The 19847-nt window shown below is 35.9% G+C and overlaps 1 protein-coding gene across 1 annotated transcript in view; it reads left to right on the top strand.

Moving 5' to 3' along the window:
- SLC25A36 (solute carrier family 25 member 36) overlaps positions 1-12181 on the top strand; it is a 44876-nt gene extending 32695 nt beyond the window's left edge. Inside the window, exons 4-7 of the mRNA XM_063442468.1 lie at positions 635-735; positions 7325-7391; positions 9032-9321; positions 11015-12181. Coding sequence (XP_063298538.1) covers positions 635-735; positions 7325-7391; positions 9032-9321; positions 11015-11208 — 652 coding nt within the window. The 3' untranslated portion in view covers positions 11209-12181. The remainder of the gene's footprint in view (positions 1-634; positions 736-7324; positions 7392-9031; positions 9322-11014) is intronic.
- The last annotated feature ends 7666 nt before the right edge of the window (positions 12182-19847 follow it).

The raw sequence follows: 19847 nt of genomic DNA, 5'->3' as shown, positions 1-19847 counted from the left end.
GCTCACACCCGTACGGCCAACTCGCGCTTGCAGGACTTTTTGTGGGCGGCTCCCTTCCTATGGAATAGCCTGCCTACCGCCATCAGACTCTCCCCTAGGCTTCAATCATTTAAGAAGTGCCTCAAAACCCATCTCTTTAGGAAAGCTTATGGCCTCCCAGAGTAACCTCTACCTTACATACCTGTCTCTCTCTCTCTTGCTCTCTCCTAAAGGGCAGCACTCTACTTTCTCCTCCAGCTCTGCTTCACTCCTACCTAATTTGATTGATATTTCCTGTCCTAATATGTTTTATACCCCACCTGCTATAGACTGTAATCTTGTTTGAGCAGGGTCCTCTTAAACGTATTGTTCCTGTAAGTTTTCTTGTAATTGTCCTATTTATAGTTAAATCCCCCCTCTCATAATATTGTAAAGCGCTACGCAATCTGGCGCTATATAAATGGCGATAATATTATTATAACATTTTATCAGTCTTTTTTAACTTATTTGGTAATATCAATGACCTTTTTAGAATTGTTTTAATTTATTTATTTTTTTAATGTGTGTGTGTGTATGTATGTATGTATGTATGTATGTATGTATGTATGTGTATATATAATTATTTTTTTCTTTCTTTATTTTTTTTTTCTTTCAGAGCCATCTATTTTGCTGCATACTCCAGCTGTAAGGAAAGGCTGAACCACGTGTTTACAGCAGATTCCACGCAGGTACACATGGTCTCTGCCGGCACTGCAGGTAAATCGCCATCATTTTTAATGGATCCTGATACAGTGTAAAAGCATTAAAGTACAGTGAGGTAGCTTGCTTGTGCTTTCTGAGATTCTTGATATTTATGTGCACTTGATTCCTCTCTTGTCCTATTTCTCTGTGTATTTTTCTTTTGCTGCATTGTGTATTTAAGATCTTATTTCACATACAAATAAATGTGAATTCACATAATATAGTAAGGGGTTTTCTGTTCACTTAGCAATACATATATTAAAATCCCAAATCACATCTAAAAAAACTTATTATGCATTTATCATAGTGAACACTTGACATCTCCCTGATACACTTTATTTAGACTTAAAACCCATAATAATTAGAACATTTTCAACTGTTTGCCTGTTGAAACCCAAACAAGCTTAGTATAATCACAATTTAATGTGTTCTTGCTTACCTCCCCACGTGAATTGGAACTTGTTTAGCTTTATTATTGTATAATATGTACATACAGAAATAAGGTTTTAGTTCTGGAATATTAATAAAAAAAAAAAAAATTGTCATTAAAGGGACACTGCAGGCACTTCAACCGACTGAAGTGGTTATTGTGCTGCCTTGAGTCAGTGAGAGCAGAGTCTTGCATCAGTGCTATACAATATACTCACAGTTTAGCACTGTTCCCTGCAGCCAGGCCCCCACTTACAATATGAAGTAAGTAGAGTTATGCTTCCACCTCATGACATACCAATTTATAAAAGGGATTGGGGCAGTGATTGGCTAAGAGCACTCGGCTTATCATTGCCTCCAACCCCTGGTGTGGCATGAAGTGGACCATAGCATAACCATTTCATCAATGAGGCTAGGCAGCAGGCTGCAATCAGCTAAAATAACTTCAGTCTGTTGAAGTAGTTGTGGTACCTACAGAGTCCCTTTTTATGGAGCTGTGAGGTTTTTTTTTTTTTATTTGTTTTGTTTTTTTCTTTTGGTTTTTTTTTCCTTTCTTTCTTATTCCCTTTCTTTTCATTCACGTTAATATACATGATCTATAGTTATTGGGCTTGAGATGTGCACTAGATAAAGGTATAAAACCAGCACTTCCATCTGTCTTCTTCACACTAGATAATTGTTTATTCCCCCTCCCCTCCCCCCAAGGTGAAGAAAATAATTGTTTCAAAAACACTGTTCCACAGGAGGGAGCCAAAGCCCTTACACGGTTCAGACCCAGGGGTCCTTACCCATAGGAATGTACCCAAGGTCCCAAATAATGCCCAGGGAATAATGGGACTGAATTGACATAGGGTATCACAATATGCCTGCACAGCCTTTCACTCAGTATAAATCCAAATTTAATAAAACCGAGTGATAAAAAAAAAAAAAATCTAAAGCACTGCATTAATGTCCAACTCTTTGTTGGGTGACATTGGAGGCATGAATTCAAATAGCCTCCCAGTGCACGGTCACCTCATTTTGCAGACCCTACTTTGAAACCTAAAATAATAAAACCTGAAAACTAAAATAATAAAACATGAAACCTAAAATAATAAAACATGTTTTGTTTTTTGGGTTATGTTTTTATTTTATTTTTTATTTTAATTTTTTTTTTTTTTTTCTTTTTTCTTTTTATTACACAGCAAGTTAAATTAGCCACATTTTTTTTTTATTGAGAATTGTGTTCTCATATCTGAAATATCATCTTTAATCTTACAGTATTTACAAAAAAAATAGACCTAGCATTAAGCATCCGTAATAATACCTCCATATTTTTTTGTTATAAATGATTGTTTTTTTTTTTGTTTGTTTTTTTTGTTTTTTTTTAAACTTCATAAAAAAGAATATGTATGCTGAATCAAGGCACAAAATGAAGTCATGCTATATTTTTTATTATTTTCTTAAAATTGTGTTGCTTATAGTTGAAGGATCTTTGGCAGATTTCCATTTGCATGACTGCTATTTCATGTTCTAACTGTTTTTGGGGTTATGGCACAACAAGGTGCTATTTATTGATGTGTTTAGTTTTTTTTTTTGGTCTGCATATTGCAAAAAGTTTTAGTTGGAAAGTATATTTGGCAGGAAATCTGGGCAAAAAAATTGGCTGTAAATCTAGTCACCTCTTAATTCATCACTTTGTTGGTTGCCTTGAACTTGTCATAACGGTGTACAATGCAGCAACAAAAGTAATACAAACCCATATGTTTTGTGAGTGTAAAATGTATCACCTAGGAGGGTAACTTTTATTTTTTATTTTTTTTTAAACACTTTTCTTTGCATTCCACATCTATTTTGCTTGCTTGTGTTTTTTTTTTTTTTTTTTTTTTTTGTGTTTTTGTTTTTAACACCGTTTCTATTATTTTATTATTTGTTTATGCTAGTAGTACACCTCTAACTTTCTCATTTCTGTTTATGCACCAGTTCTAACATATGTTAAAATATTGGTTTTAAAAAGGCGCAGTCTAAGAAGCAAATCAGGTAGGGGAGAACAGGTGCATGATGGGAAGTATTGTACTCAACTGAAGAGAGCAGTAATGTTCAAATGTATAATGGTATATCATTTTAAACCTGTGTTTTTTTTGTTTTTGGTTTTTTTATATATATATTTATTGCTGTTGTTTTCTTTTCTTCTTTTTTTTTTTTTTTCTTCTAATCCTTGTAATGTGTTTTTGTTAAGGTGTCTTATGTACTTCCCTTTCCTTATTTTGTACTATTACTTCTATTTTCCTTTTTTTTTTTTTCTGTAATTTTAAACATTTTACTTTTGTGAAATCCTTTCCATGGGTTTCATTGGTACGCAATGTTGTGGACCACTGCTTGTTGTTGCGATACAGAAAAGCCTGTGTCTATTTTAGGCATTTACTGTACATTTGAACTGTGAAAAGCGCGAGATTGTGTCATCTCATGCTCGCCTCCTGCAGGTCTCGTCCTGCTGAGATATGGACTAAGTTAAGCCTCGTGAGTACTTGACCCCTGCTTCTCTCTGCAGCCAAAAGAGTAAGAACCACACATTGGAATTGTAATTACCTTTTTAGGGAGCAATCAAGAGAAGTATTTACTTTTAATATGTTAAATACCGTTATCACTTTCCTTAGTTAAAATATACCGATTTAAGTAATCACTGAAATCTATTTGCACAAAACTGTGTATGTGTGTTTAATGTTAAGTTCCATCAATTTCTCATGGCATGCATGTAATGTGTTGTTAAGCTACTGCACTTTGCCATTAGAACTGTAAGCTCCATTTTTTATTTTTTATTTTTTTTTTCAGTTCTATCGCATACATTTATGGAACTGCAATTCAACTTTCATAAACCTTTGGTACTTACATGAACACATTCTAACAGACCACCCCCTTTTTCCCCATTGACATTTCAAATCAAATGTTTTTAAGCCCATGCAGTTAACTGTACACGTAATAATATTTTAAAAGCGCCAGTAAAAAATATTGTTTTAAAAATTGTGGCAAAGCATTCACACCTATGTTTAAACTTCCTAACACTTAATAGCAGAGCATTGTACAAACTGTATTAGTATTGACCATCCTGTATTTCTGTCGGCCATGCAATCCATAATAGCGACTAGAACATGCCATGTGAACGGAAAGTCTTATGTGAGATATTAAGAAATGGTCTCCCTAAGGCGCATGGACCTTGTTTCCGCCAAACCCAAAGAAACGGTCCTAAAAATCTGATCCTTTTATTAAGGTGCCAAACAAAAATGAGAAGTTCTGGCCACACAAGGCCTTTATCAAACCACTTTGGACACATTTCAGTTTGACACCCTAATAAACGGATCACTGTCTCTGAAGGTTAGTGTTGGATATTTAAGTATTAAGGGACAAATGCAGGTGACTTTATGGAATGATCATTTATCCTAAAAAAAAAACAACCCTTTCCTTATTTGAAACTTGCTAAAAATCAGCTTTTTTTTTTTTCCCTACTATAATATTCTTTAACTTTTCAAACCAGTAGGCTTGGTGGGATCCTAACAGCTTTTATAAAGATAGTGTATTTTACATAGCAGTGTTTATGTAGTCTGCACATTTAAATTATCGCATATCTAGACTTTTTCATCTAAGTGAAAATTTAGATAGATTTTGTATACACTGGTAGCATTCAGTTTGAAAACTAGACTTTTGTTCATGTGGTTAATATTTAAGGTTTTTACAAAACACTCAGGAACTTTCTAACCGTGAATATGCACATATATGTTTAAAGTAAAATGACACCTTGCTATAATTACAAAATAGCGTTCTGTAACTTTAACGGACAGCTACTAGCAATCTGCACGTTAATTTTGCTTTTTAATATTTCTCTCTTCTATCTACTGTTTACATTATTGTAGAGCATAAAACCTTTATCCTTAGCAGGATGTTTTAACTTACAACTTTTTTTTCTTTCATGGTTTTAATGTGCTTTTATTTTAGAGTAATATTTTTTTTTAAAAACTTTGAACAATACAAGGCGTTGGATACAAATTATAAGTGTTTTAAAGCAATTATTTATCATTTGTAGGCCTTACAACTAATTGTTGTTCTGACTAGCATGCATTCAACAAATAGTTTAATCCTCTGATTTAATCAGTACTTTGATATACTTGGACCAAAAAGAGAAAATATTTTTTTTTTTTTTTTTTTGTGTTTTTGATGGGGGTCTTTACTTTAAAAATGGAATCTTTTTGGTTATATACCGTTCTGGAAGGGTAATGCTGATGTGTATTTTTTAACAAGAAAACAATAGCTCTGTACACTCCACAAACACTAATCTTAATGTAGTGGTTTTGGTGCGTATCTTCTGTGCCATCCTCATGAAGACTTTAAAGGAGCACTCCACACCCATAAACGACTTCAGAGATAGAAAATGTAGCCGTGCTTCTTAATAGGAAATTGTCTGGGACAGTAAGGCTTTGCAATTTTTTAAAACATGAGCAGAAAACAAAAAAGTAAAAAAATAGGCATAATCTATATCCTACAAGTGTTTGACCAGGAAGCTCCATGAAAAACGCTGTTTCTGATCCATTTATTCATACATGGCAGTAAAACAGACCACACCAATGCAGACCAATCTATTAAAACACAAACATGAAACTGAAAAATATAGTGGATGGGGAAGAAAATATCTCTAGGAAAATTGCACGTGTTGTACTTCTACCACCAATACTTCCTTAGCAGTTTGGAAAGTTTCCCTGGTGTGAGGATCAAAACACATTCCATTAAAATAATAGTAACCCAAAAATGCTAAAATACTCCATTCTAAATGTTCTACAGTATTGTCAGACGTTATAAAACACCACTTCTACGATGTTTGTTTTAGTTTTTTATTGCTTTTTGTAAAAAAAAAATAAAACGGTGAATTTTTTTAAGAGCAGTCCTAGCAAGCAAGACTAACACCTTTTATGATATTCTGATGTGGTGTTAGGTCACCACAGCTCTACAAACTATGTAATTGTGCAATGTCTTGAATTCTTAGAAATATTAGCTTGTCAAACACTTGCAGGGGGTTTCCTTGTAGTGGTTGGACACACTCACTCACTCTTTTCTTTAGTTTCAGAATGTAAATGAAATTGCTAATAAGGTTTATAAAATATATTAGAATCCCACTAACCTTCTGAGTTTCCATTGCCTCAAGTGGCGGTCATATTTCAAATTTTTCTGTGATCTTGCCAGCGATTGGAATAATTATTCCACATGGGCTAAAGCATCTGATTTGCTATGCATTTACATTTTTTATTCATGTTTTTATTTTTATTAGTTTTATATTTTGAGTGAATGAATGGCATCATAAGTTTCTCACAAATATAGGACAAAATGATAGATTTGCATTGATCACTCCATATTTAACTCCACTGCATGGATCATGCCTTATTTTTCTGTAAAACCTTTTTGTTTTCATTTCTCACAAACTGTATTCTATAAACTATCTTTATTCTTACTTCATTTAATACTACCAATGATGGAATTTCTCTGTTCTTGTTTTATCCGTTTTTAAAACCATGCGATAATATTTTGCATAAAATATGAACTTTGCAAAAGTAAAAATAAATTAAATTCCAATTTTGTGTGTCATTTTTATAGTTTTTTTTTGTTTGTTTTTTGTAAGCCTGTAAAGGCAATTTAAACATGATCTTTATTTTAGAACTGTTTAGATTAAAAAAATAAAATAAAAAATAAACTTATTTTGTGTTTTATATAACCATATATTAAGGTTTTTGTTGTGGGTGTGGAAATATATATTAATAAGTTTTCTATTTCTGCACATTTAGCATTTTCACTAACCGAATATATAGTTAAATACTATTGCCACAATAACAGATGCAGTGCTACAAATGTTAGAAATATTAAGGACTGCCTACGGTCCTTGAATTTTGTGATGGGGACAAATAGGTAAGAGCAGGTTGAGATCCACCAGTAGGATAAATTTAAATTTCCAAGTAAAATTGTAATCCAGCATGGTTTTTTTTATAAGCAGTATCAATTTTTGTGACCTATGTATCCCCAGTTTGAATACATTGATTTGCCTTATTTCTAAAACCATTCACAACCGGTTATATAGTTTATTTTTTATATATATGTCTGGTATTTATTATTTTTAAGTAAAGGTCTTTCTAATTCTATTTCTAAATTCCTTCTTTAGGTTTCACCGCAATTACAGCCACCAATCCTATTTGGTTAATTAAGACTCGACTGCAGCTTGATGCAAGGTAAAAGTCAGACTGTTTTCCTTCAACTATATTAATGTTGTTACTTTTGAGCATGTCTAATTATGGACTAATGTGTTCGTTATAGAGCAGCAATGTAATCAGAAATGTATAATATATTGCATGTTTAAAGCTGTGATTGTACTAATAAAAAAAAATAAAAAAAAATGTAAAGACCCCAACAAGAGTTCTTATTTACGTAATCTCAATTACGTGGTGAGGATGCAGTGGCCCTGTAGCATTAATCCTGCAATGGAAAACTTCTATGATGCGCAACACACATGCATCTCATCCTCTATAAGAAGCAGGGCTGTATTTACCACTAGGTATTTGCCTAGGGCGGCAAAAAACGCTGCCCCAAGTGCCCAGGCAAATGCCTTGTTTGCCTTGTGTCTTAGTGGGCCCAAGAGTAGGCTGCCACCTTAGGGGCCCTCCTAGGTGTTAAAGTACTAATATTCTTGCCGGGCGATGAGCGAGATATGTCCTTTTAAATAATTATTTAAGATCTTAATTGGTGAGTGTATGAGAAAATATCTGTGTGTATGTGCGTATGTTTGTGACAGTGTGTGTGTGTCTGTAAGTCAAAAAAAAAAAGGCATTGACACGAAATTGGTGGGGCAAATTTAGTTAAGGGGGTGCCGAATTTAGTTGTGCCTAGGGCAGCACAAATCCAGAATACACCACCTATAAGTATTTGAGTGGGCTAGAAAACGGTAATCAAAACCTCCAAGCATTGCGGGCAGAACCAAGTGAGGCTCAATGCTGTAATGAACCATGTCAGTGGAACACTGAAAATGGTATTCTAGATCAGTAACAGATTTTTGCGCATGTGCAAAGAGTTGATGGGAAATGGCAAGATGTGGTGCTAGAAGCTGTATTTTACTTCTCCTTTTGCCAAAACTACGCACTTTCATAAAACGATAAAAGATGGTTTTATTTTATATTCTCGGATTGTAATGAAATTTCAGTGACATTGCATGCAGTCTTTCTGTTTTTCTGTCTCCGAAATATATTTCTAATTGACAATTAAATCATGACATTTGTGTTTTTTTTTTTTTTTTTTTTTTCTTTAAGTACAAAGGTTGGAAAGCATGGACATCAAGCAGTAACACGTGAGGGAGATTTACTCTTGTCCTAAATTTACACAGAGCGTGATTACAGTGCTCTCCATACTTCCATACTGTGTGTGCTGGGATATCCATCTGCAGGTGTCCGTAATGATGTCAGCAGAGGGACTCCTTTTGGGTTATGCTTAGTGTAGTGTAAGGGTTCATGCAGGGCTGTTATACAAATCGATTTTGCTTTTCTTTTTTTTGCACTTGATGTGCAAATATAATTACATATTGCTTTTTCAAGGACAGAATTATATAATCTGTATGAGAGAAGCCCTTAAGAGATCTGTAGAGAGAAGCCCTTAACAAAATAAAACCAGACTTGCTTTTGACCAAAACAAAACTTAGAATGTGTGCTTAGAAAACGTAGAATGTGTGCTGTGTGTTTCACTGTAATATTTTCCTTTCTACGATGCAATATAAAAGCTGCTAAAAATAAATAAATAAAAAGAAGATAACCTTACTCATACTGCAGGCAATTTGTGAAATAGTGACTTATGTAGAGTCTTCTTTGGTTCTTCTTCCTTCTAGAAATCGCGGTGAAAGAAGAATGAGTGCTTTGGAGTGCATTCAAAAAGTATATCAAGTTGATGGCCTTAAGGGTTTTTACAGGGGAATGTCTGCCTCTTATGCTGGCATCTCTGAAACTGTCATCCATTTTGTAATTTATGAAAGTATTAAGCGAAAACTGCTGGAACATAAGGTTGCGTCAGCCATTGATGATGAGGATGAATCTGTAAAAGAGGCTTCAGACTTTGTTGGACTAATGTTGGCAGCAGCAACTTCCAAAACATGTGCCACCTCCATAGCCTACCCACATGGTAAGAATACCCAGTGCAGTACTTTACAAGCTATAGTTTTTATATAAACTGTTGTAATGTTGCCATCTAGTGGTCCCTGTATGTTTTACATCTTCATTCTTTATGAACAACTAAGACAAATGAGTCTGTTTTCTGTGGAAAGCTGTTTACACATGAGTGCAGTTAAGATTCCTGTCCTAATGTGTTTTACACCCCACCTCCTATAGAATGTAAGCTTGATTGAGCAGGGTCCTCTTCAACCTATTGTTCCTGTAAGTTTATTTGTAATTGTCCTATTTATAGCTAAATCCCCTCTCATAATATTGTAAAGTGCTACGGAATCTGTTGGCGCTATATAAATGGCGATAATAATAATAATAATAATATCTTGTCCCTTTCATCTTAAAAATTGTAATTTAATTTTTTTCCATGTAGAATGCTAACCATACTGTTTACGCTAACCGTTTACTATTTCACATATTTGCAATAAGTAGTATTTGTTTGAGAAAATACTCATTATGCACATCTGTATGAGTGGGTTATGTTGACGCTCTGTAGTGACAAAACACATGTATTTATCTATTTTTGTGCTTGATAACTATCGATATAGCCTGCATCTTTCAAAAATGTGCTGAAAGAAATTCTTCTACATTGAGGTTTAATTACACATTGAATTTATTCATGTGGAAATGTATCTGATCAGACTTTTATTGTGTAAATTTATTAGTGTGTCTTCTGAATGAAACATTTAATGTTTGAGAATCCTTTTATCAGTGAAACATTGCTACATGGACGTAACCATTGTACAAAGTGTAAAATAGTGCGTAGGCGCTTCACTGAAATTATGACCGTTTCGTATATAGTGAAAATATACAATAAGTGGTGTAACCAGTACCCTAGTGCTTCCCTTATGCACCAGATATTCGTAATACAATTTAAAGAAACATATACCAGTATATACACCTCCCCAATGTGATCACAGCAAAAATGAGTAATATTACCAATATAAAACTTGACTGTAATACAAACAGCATAGAGCTTGATTGGGATATAGACTAAAACAAGAAAAAAATAAACACAAATAAAAAACAAAAAAAACGTAGAGTCTAAATCCCAATCAAGCTCTACGCTGTTTGTATTACAGTCAAGTTTTATATTGGTAATATTACTCATTTTTGCTGTGATCACATTGGGGAGGTGTATATACTGGTATATGTTTCTTTAAATTATTTTACAAAGTGTTTGTCGATGCATTGGATTATCCCAATGCTTATTTGTCTCTAAACAAACCATCGCTAAGTAATATATAATTGTAGCCATGTTGATGGTGACATTCCCATCTGTGATGAAAATGCTATTTATGGGTATGTTGTTTTTTTTGTTTGTTTTTTTTTCCCATCTACACAAAACATATTTTGCATTGGTGTAGATCAGTGGTTCCCAACCCAGTCCTTAAGTACCCCCTACCAGTCCAGGATTTAGGGATTACCCTGTTGTATTTAAAGTGATTTTTTGTTTTCCCCTTTTCTAAAAACACCTTGGACATACCTGGGTAATCCCTAAATCCTGGACTGTTAGGGGGTACTTAAGGACTGGGTTGGGAACCACTGATCTACACCAATGCAAAATATGTTTTGTTTTACAAATTTAAAAAAGCCTAATTTTGTGGGGGTTTTTTTTTTTTATTTTAAATTGTAAACATTTTGTGTTGCAGAGGTTGTACGAACGAGGCTACGTGAAGAGGGGACAAAATACCGATCCTTTTTCCAGACATTGTCACTGGTTGTCAAAGAAGAAGGCTATGGATCACTTTATCGTGGCCTAACGACACATCTGGTCAGACAAATTCCTAATACGGCGATAATGATGTCCACTTATGAGGTGGTTGTTTATTTGCTAAATGGATAGCAGTCATGAAATTTTTTGTCTGTGAAGAAGATAGGCGACCAAAAGGATTGAATGTGGACCAGACAGCACCAATTCAAAAAATGCTGGTGACCTCAAGAAAAGACTTAAAAGAGAAACCATCACAATGCAGTGCAACAGTAGCTGCTGATTATCTTTGAAGGTGGTCAGGAAATCCCAATCCTGCCACTGTTCTCGTGTATGTGGTGTTTGTCCACATGTGAGATGCAACTGAGTGTGCCAGAATATGGAATGCTTGTAAACCCCCTTTATTTAAGAATTGTTTATTCTCTAAAGTTGTTGGATTTTTTTTTTTTTTTTTTTCAACTCTATCGATCTTGGTAGTGTGAAATATAAGACAAGCATATCAGTCACCTCATTTAGACTTTGGAAATTGATGTAGACACCATTTCTACAGTTTAACTGTAAATCAGATGGATTTTGTTAAAGGCGCACTTTAAGCACCATGACCGCATGGTACTTTTAGTGCCTCTTTAAGTTTTGCTTTAGAGCTCCCATATTTAGTATGTTAAATTATTTCATAATGGTAATCCAGACCTCTGTAAATTGTTCATTTTCTTTCTATGTGAACCTGCCTGCTATCCGAGATGCAATGCTCCAAAACATGTTGCTGCACAGTTTACATTCTATTGTATGATACCCAGCCCTTTATTGCCAAAAGCAAAAAACCCATGTAGTTACATATGACTGGTCTATAATTGAAATAAAATCTTGCTAAAATGTATGACATTGTTCTATAAAAATAGCCTCTAAAATGGGCATGTTTTGGATAATAACCTGCAGTCTGTAAAATCTTGACTGTAATCCAAAACAAAATGATGGGGAGGTGTAACTTTTTTAAAGTAGAGCAATGAACCGTTACGTTGCACGGTTTTCATTTGGATTCTTCCATTACAACTTTACATTATAAATAAGTCAAATGTCTTCTTTCTTACTTTTGTAAGTAGATGAAGAAAACTCAAGCTGTAGTATAAAGCTCAGTTTTCCATAGCTTTCTCTGTATTTCTCATTATACACGCTGTTTACCTGATTAGCAGTGATTTTATTTGCAGTTGATCGAATGCAAGGCTTTTTGCACTGCTTTTTAACCCAACACATATGGTTACTGACCTTTTAATATTGCCAGAGCCTTTTGGTGTTAAGATGTCTTGTATTTTGCTGCATTATACGCCCAAGTTCTGAACTGGTTAAATGATTTGTTCGTATGTTATTCAAATATGTCTATGGTTGCTCTTTATATTAAATCAATTAGTCCCTTAATAAAAACATTAAAAAATAAAGGAAAACACAAACACTTCTGACTTTGTAGAGGGGTTTACATTTGAGTTTTAATCTGTTTAAGCATTCCGGTGATTGTGGCAAAATGCTGATACACAGTTGCATTCTCACTGACCGAATATAGGAGCAGTATCATTACTTTACAGCATCATCCCAAACTTTTTGTAACATAAATGCAAAGTTTGATAATGTATGGAATACTCATGTACAAAACACTGGTGCTGTGAATGTTCAGTTGTTGGTCACCTTTCTTGTCTGTCTTTATTTAAACTTTGGTTGTTGTGTTGGTACCATCACTGTCTTCAAAACTGACTTGTTGGGAATAATACATAGTAGTATGTAAGGTCAAATCAAAATGTCAGGAAATATGTAGGCTATTTCACATAATTAGCTTGCCTAAACCTAGCAAAATATGCAGCTCTGGAACTGCTGAAGCAAGATAATGGCGCTTTCTGCAAGATATATATATATATACACACACACCTTCCTTTCCGGTGAGTTCTTACAGGTAAGAGGCAGGGCCAGATTAACATATGGGCTGATCGAGCTGCAACTCCAGGCCCATGCTCATGGAATAGGCACATTGTTAAAAATAAAGAAAAGATAAAAAAAATTCTCTTCTCATGCTCTTGCTTGAAGGACCACTCCACACTTTAAAAAAAAAAAAAAAAAAGGTTTAAAAACACACATCAGTTTATTAGATATACCCCCAAGAATACATGCATATTTTTATACATGTATTTATTGGGAGTATAGTATAAAAGAGATTACAAAAGCTGCAGTTCTTATGACTGCATCCTTTGTAAGCCCTCCCCTTTATTTCTCGGTAGACCCTTTCAGTATCTTCACAGGGAAATAACCAATCAGTGGCTCCTCTTTGAGAAGCCTATGACTTGGCCCCAAGCTGATGAGCTGGTATGAGGCCTGTGAGGGAGGGGAGGCTGGAACACTCAAGTAGAGCGTGCCTGCTACTTTCGTTAGCTCAGGGGAGCTAACGGAAGTAGGAAGGAATCCTCTCTGGCTGTTTTTGCGGGGGGGAGGGGTTCCCTGGTTAATTTAATTTCTCACAAAAATCAAACCTTTTTATATACTGGGAATTAAGCTAGGGTGATCCTCACCCATAAAGCACTTCAGCGAGTGCTTTTGGGGTGTGGAGTGTTCCTTTAAGTATGAAAACTTAAGAGGGATGTAGGGAAACACAACCTGTGTGACCTGACAAAGAAATTAGTTAAGTTAAAGCTGATTTTGCATGCTATGTAAATGCTCTTGCTGCTTCAGTCTCTATCACTGTGGCATGTTTCCTTTCTTCTACATTTACTACATACACCTTTCCTCTGTCCCAGACCGTATAACATGAGCTTCAGCCTCCTAGTAAGTAGAGTAGTGGACAAGTGAGTGCTAAGGGACTGTTCTTGAAAGCATGGAGCGAGCATATCATAGACGCATTTATGCCAAGCTCAGGGTGCTGTCTGCATGGTATGCCTTTTGCTGGCTAGTCTGCATGATTGGCAGGCAGCCTGACATGCATTTACACCAGGCTGACCTTCTAATTCTTCGGGCAGACTTGGACGCTTTATGTGCATGTTCGCCCCTTTTGGCAATTCTGGTTAAGTGATTCCCGTCAGTGGTCCAGCCTTTTACTCTGCCCACCGACATCCTGCTTCAGCGGACACTGATGTTAGGGGGTATGGATTTACTTGCAAGATGAAAGCGAGAGGTTAGCATAGGGTATGTGTTTTCTGATTGCTAAATCCTGTGAGTTTCCCTCCAGCACCACCACCAGATACATGACGCTTGGGAGGTATGACTGTTTTAGTGTTTTCTGTCGATAAGATTCTGTAATTAGGCACGTCGTATTTGTCAGCACCAGGCCCAAAGGGCTCTTAATCTGGCCCTGGTAAAAGGTCGTAGTGGACATAAGTTAAGTAAAAACAAATTTTGAGTTTGTCTTCTAGTTGATCTAAATAAAAACCCAAAAATATCCCACAAAACATCCCAAGCAAATATATCTAAAATAGAGGGGTGTCTAAGATTGTCTTCCTTGCTGCTTTTGTATTCCAATTCCTAGAAGTCATTCAGAGTTGTGTGTGTGTGTGTGTGTGTGTGTGTGTGTGTGTGTGTGTGTGTGTGTGTATATGTATGGAGAGAGAGAGATCCGGTTAAATGAGAAGAAAAGGAATATGAAAATATATATATAAAATATGCTTTTTGTGTAACTAAATAAGAAACTGTCTGCAGACATTTGGTCTGATTTATATTCACTATCAGATTTTATTTTTAACATTTCAACTTTGATTACTATGGAACTATGTAGGTCCCTTGTTCTCCACAGCCACATCTCTGCTAGAGCCAGGTGCATAGCCTTGTCTTTTGTCCATTTCCATGCAGACTAGTGAGACGTGCAAGCGCTTTTAAACCTAATTACCATGGAAATTAACACTTGCAGAGTGTCTCTGTTCCCACTACAAGATATCAAACATGAGCTTATCATGATTACTTAGAAACAAACCTAACAAAATAACTTGTGTGGCATGTAAACCGTCTGATTACTCATTTGTTGAAAGACTAGGGCCTGGGCTCAATTAAGGTTCCAATGGTGGCCTGCAGCTTTTTTAATTTTTATTTTATATACATATATACACACACACACACACGTGTGTGTGTGTGTGTATGTGTATATATATATATATATATATATATTTATGTAATAATTTTACATAATTAGGTCATTTTATTAATTACAATTTGCGGGACCTGCCTGATAACCCAGGCCGAAGGTCCAGGGAATTGAATTTGCTAGCATTATATTTAACCCTGTAACTTTCCAAGACACCAAACAACCTGTACATGGGGGGGTACTCTTTTACTTGGAAGACTTTGCTGAACACAAATATTAGTGTTTTAAAAGAGTAAAATGTATTACAATGATGATATTGTCTGTGAAAGTTAAATTGTTTGCATTTTTCAGAAACAAATGGCACTTACACGGATGCTATTCTTGTAATACGTATTACTGCTTTGAAACACTAATATTTGTGGTCAGCGAAGTCTCCAGAGTACAACAGTACCCCTCATGTACAGGTTTTATGGTGGTTTCAAAAGTTACGGAGTCAAATATAAGGCTTGCGTTTCAGTTTTTTCACATTGAAATTCGCCAGATTGGTTACGTTGCTTTTGAGACCGTATGGTAGCCCAGGAATGAGAATTACCCACATGATGGCATACCATTTGCAAAAGTAGAATTTGACCAATCTCGCCACTTAGACAACCTAAGGTAATGCAAATGGGGTATGTCCAGTCTTTTTCAGTAGCCACTTAGTCGCAAACACTGGCTAAAATTGGCATTCAAATTAGTTTTTTTGTATTTTTCACACACAAAAAAATATTAACACTAACTTTGGCCAGGGCTACCATATGGTCTCAAAGGCAACCTAACCAATCTGGCGAATTTCAATGTGAAAAATATAAAAATATTTAACATGCTATAATTGACACAGTAACTTCCCAAAACACCATAAACCCTGTACATAGGGGGTACTGTTTTACACGTAAGCCATTTTTAAGGCACTGCTTAAACGATTGAAGACTAGGGGAAAGTCTGATGGCGGAAGGCAGGTTATTCCATAGGAAGGGAGCTGCCCACGAGAAGTCCTGCAAGCGTGAGTTGGCCGTACGGGTGTAAGCAGCGGACAGAAGAAGGGGTATACCTATGGATCTGTTAACTTGCTGTTCAGAGAATAAGATCCCATAATTCCATGCTTGCTTCATATACACGAGTATACCAAATATGAGACTCCCAACAATTCTTTATTTTTGGGGGGGATAAATTGATTCAAATATTCTGTCTTACCCATACAGACAGAAATACATAGGTTATTTGACAGACATGATTCCTGATGCATGGAATTCCTAAATTTGTAAAGCGATATACAAATGACTATTACAATACTTAATTTTACTTAATACTTAATCTCAAATTTAAATGGTACTTGCAAACCTGTTTTTGTATTAATTTAGATCCATCATACTTTTGTGACACTGTAATACTGTCTTGTTCTAGTAGTTCATTACAAAGTTGTTGTTCTGCTGTAGTGTCCTTGCGTAAGTCCATGGTGTGTGCAATTAAATGTTGGCAGTGGCTTTATTTGAATCTTCCTTTCTGAGTTCATTTTGGTGACAGCACTTCATCAACAAATAGTTAAAACTGTAATTGTTAAAGGAATACTAACTTCTAAAGAAATTTTAATTTTAAAGGAACACTATAGTCACCTAAATTACTTTAGCTAAATAAATCAGTTTTAGTGTATAGATCATTCCCCTGCAGTTTCACTGCTCAATTCACTGTCATTTAGTAGTTAAATCACTTTGTTTCTATTTATGCAGCCCTAGCCACACCTCCCCTGGCTATGATTGACAGAGCCTGCATGAAAAAAAAAAAAAACAACTGGTTTCACTTTCAAACAGATGTAATTTACCTTAAATAATTGTATCTCAATCTCTAAATTGAACTTTAATCACATACAGGAGGCTCTTGCAGGGTCCAGCAAGCTATTAACATAGCAGTGGATAAGAAAATCTTAATTAAACAGAACTTGCAATAAAGAGCCTAAATAGGGCTCTCTTTACAGGAAGTGTTTATGGAAGGCTGTGCAAGTCACATGCAGGGAGGTGTGACTAGGGTTCATAAACAAAGGGATGTAACTCCTAAATGGCAGAGGATTGAGCAGTGAGGCTGCAGGGATATGTTCTATACACCAAAACTGCTTCATTAAGCTAAAGTTGTTCAGGTGACTATAGTGTCCCTTTAATGTTCTTTTCAAAGTGTAGGATGTAGGTTACTGCCCTCCTATTTAAAATAAATAAATAAGAAAATACATAATTAGTTTACTTGTGGTGGTTCTATCTAGCTCATGAGCCTCAGCCAATTCATTGAGCTTTTAGAAAAGGGAGGGGGTTTGTATTATTGGACACATTTGTCAGTGTAAGTACTTTCTAACACCCTACCCTCAGACCTTTCGGAAACATCTGTAAGCAGCAGAAGGACTTGGCATGATGCAAAAGCGGCCAGGTACAGCAGTTTGTGGGCTGACTTCCATTCTTTTGTTAATGAAATTACAGAAAATAACAGTGTGTGTTTCTACATGTAGAGAGTCAAGCAACTGCTGCAACATCAAACAGAACACACAAAAACATTTTAAAACCTCTGATTTCATAAAATATAACATTAAGGATATCTTGCCTTGTTTAAACTCTTTCCTTTCAGATTTCTGCCATCCAACAGTGAGAACTGAGAGAGCTTTAAAGACCACGAAGAGTAGAGAGAGACAGTAGCACACCTCATGCAAGTAATAAATTCAAAGGGGATTTCAATTGTAAGGCCAGAGTAGCTGAACTGACAGCATAATTGAGAGAGAACTTTTTAAGTTTGGCTATTTTGTCCTTACATTGTATGATGAACAGCAGTAGATAGATATTCAGTTATGCAATATTCTATAACCACATTTCTGAAACCAAAAGTGACTGAAGCTGTATTTATAGAAAGTGTCTCCTGTAAGATACATGGCACTCAATAAAGCATTTAATAAGTACTGTGCTTTTCTCTAAAATGCAGGGGGGGAAATGAGCTACATTATGTGAAGACCATAGAGTATTTGAGATTTTACCAAAAATAATTAGCAACATTAAACAAAATAATTCTGTAGAAATAGATGAGAAAAAAAAAATGAATTTCCCATAAAGTTTTATTAAAATCTTGATGAAAGCAATTTGTATATGTCAAGTAATTTGTGAGCTCATGAGATAAGTGACATCACTAAGTGAATTACTGTAAAATAGATGTTTAAAATTTGGTATATATGTAGTGTTAAGACCTTTTTTAAAACAACTTTAGCTTAATGAATCTGTTTGGTGTATAGGTTGTGCCCATGCAATCTAACTGATCAATTCTCTAGGAGTTCATTCATTTTGCTTATGCAGCAATAGTTACACCTCACTGCCTGTAACTTGCTCAACCTTCTTGATCACTTAATGTAAAGTAAGATCTAATGTTTACACTTCCTTTATTGCACAGTCTGTTTAATTTAGAATTTCATATATCCTGCAGTGTTAGTAGCTTGCTAGATCTTGCATGAGCCTACTGTGTGTGATTGAAGTCTGTTAAACTTCTAAAATAAATTAACATCGGACTGAAATTATTATTTTTTGTAATCTTTCTTTTTATTGAAGCAATGAGAGTACATTACAGAGAGAAAAAGAGATATCTGCAATAACATGTCTCATAAGCCATATAAAATGACAGTGATACAATCTCCCATAAGTGACTGCTTCTTTTTTATGTAAATTAAGTAGTGTGGTCTAGCTATGCCCAGGTGTGAACTGGTAAGTACAAGATGAGTAATATGTCAGTGGAGTAATGATTCGTATGCTCTAACAGAACTGAGTGTATAGACTGACAAAAGTTGCCAATATGTGTGAAATGAACATTAGAACTTAACATGCTTCGACAAGATGCTCAAAATCTATGGGCAAGGGGAACCATGGTGATACACCTCAAATGAAAAGGAAAAATAGCTATATTTAGCCTGATCTATAACTTTCACCTTCCACCCCAACGCCGTTAGCTTTCACCCAATACCCGTTCTGGCTATCTGAGTCACTTATAGGAACAGTGTTCCAGCAATCCAAGACTGGCCACCCTGCCGGCCCCAGGCCACTTTAAGAGCCCATGTGCAAGGCCCACTGCTCCAGTTTCTCCTGCTACCGCAAGCATGGTCTCATGAAGGTGTGGTCACTACTTCAGGTCGATGCTACTCCTTCCGAGAGTCTGGGTTAGGCACCAGGATCTTCCCCCTTTGGGCCCTTGGCCCAGGAAGGTAATAACGGGCGTTGGACAGCTTGAGGCGTGAGTAGGTAGCTTGTAGGTAATCCTTGTTAGGCTTCAGAGGTTTGGAAGCTGCTAACCGTTTCCAATGTTTGTCAGCCGTGAGATATGGGGCGTCGGGAGGTGAGCTACGCTGCTTGCCATCCTTCTGTTGCTCTCTTGCGGCTTCTGCCACTCTGCAGCACAGCTTCTGCAAAAATTCACTGGAGACCGCATCAAGCCATGTCTCAAAGGTCTCCAGAGGGCGTTTTGCTGCTGCCATTTTGGGTGTAGTGCCATGGCAGTGTTTGAGTATCATGAGCGGGTGAGTTGCGCGGTTCCTCTTGCTGTCCAGAAGTCAAGCATGTATGTTTGCGCCGGGATAACTCCTACCGGCAAAGAGGGGCAACAGGGTTTTTTTTAGCTGGGGAGCCTTCCATGCTCGCACCCGCTGGTAGGCCGCGATTTGTCCTCGTGTGCAGCT

The sequence above is a fragment of the Pelobates fuscus genome, chromosome 2 (assembly GCF_036172605.1).
Source record: "Pelobates fuscus isolate aPelFus1 chromosome 2, aPelFus1.pri, whole genome shotgun sequence".
In the NCBI taxonomy this organism is placed as follows: domain Eukaryota; kingdom Metazoa; phylum Chordata; class Amphibia; order Anura; family Pelobatidae; genus Pelobates; species Pelobates fuscus.
This window is presented reverse-complemented; position numbering and strand designations above follow the sequence as displayed.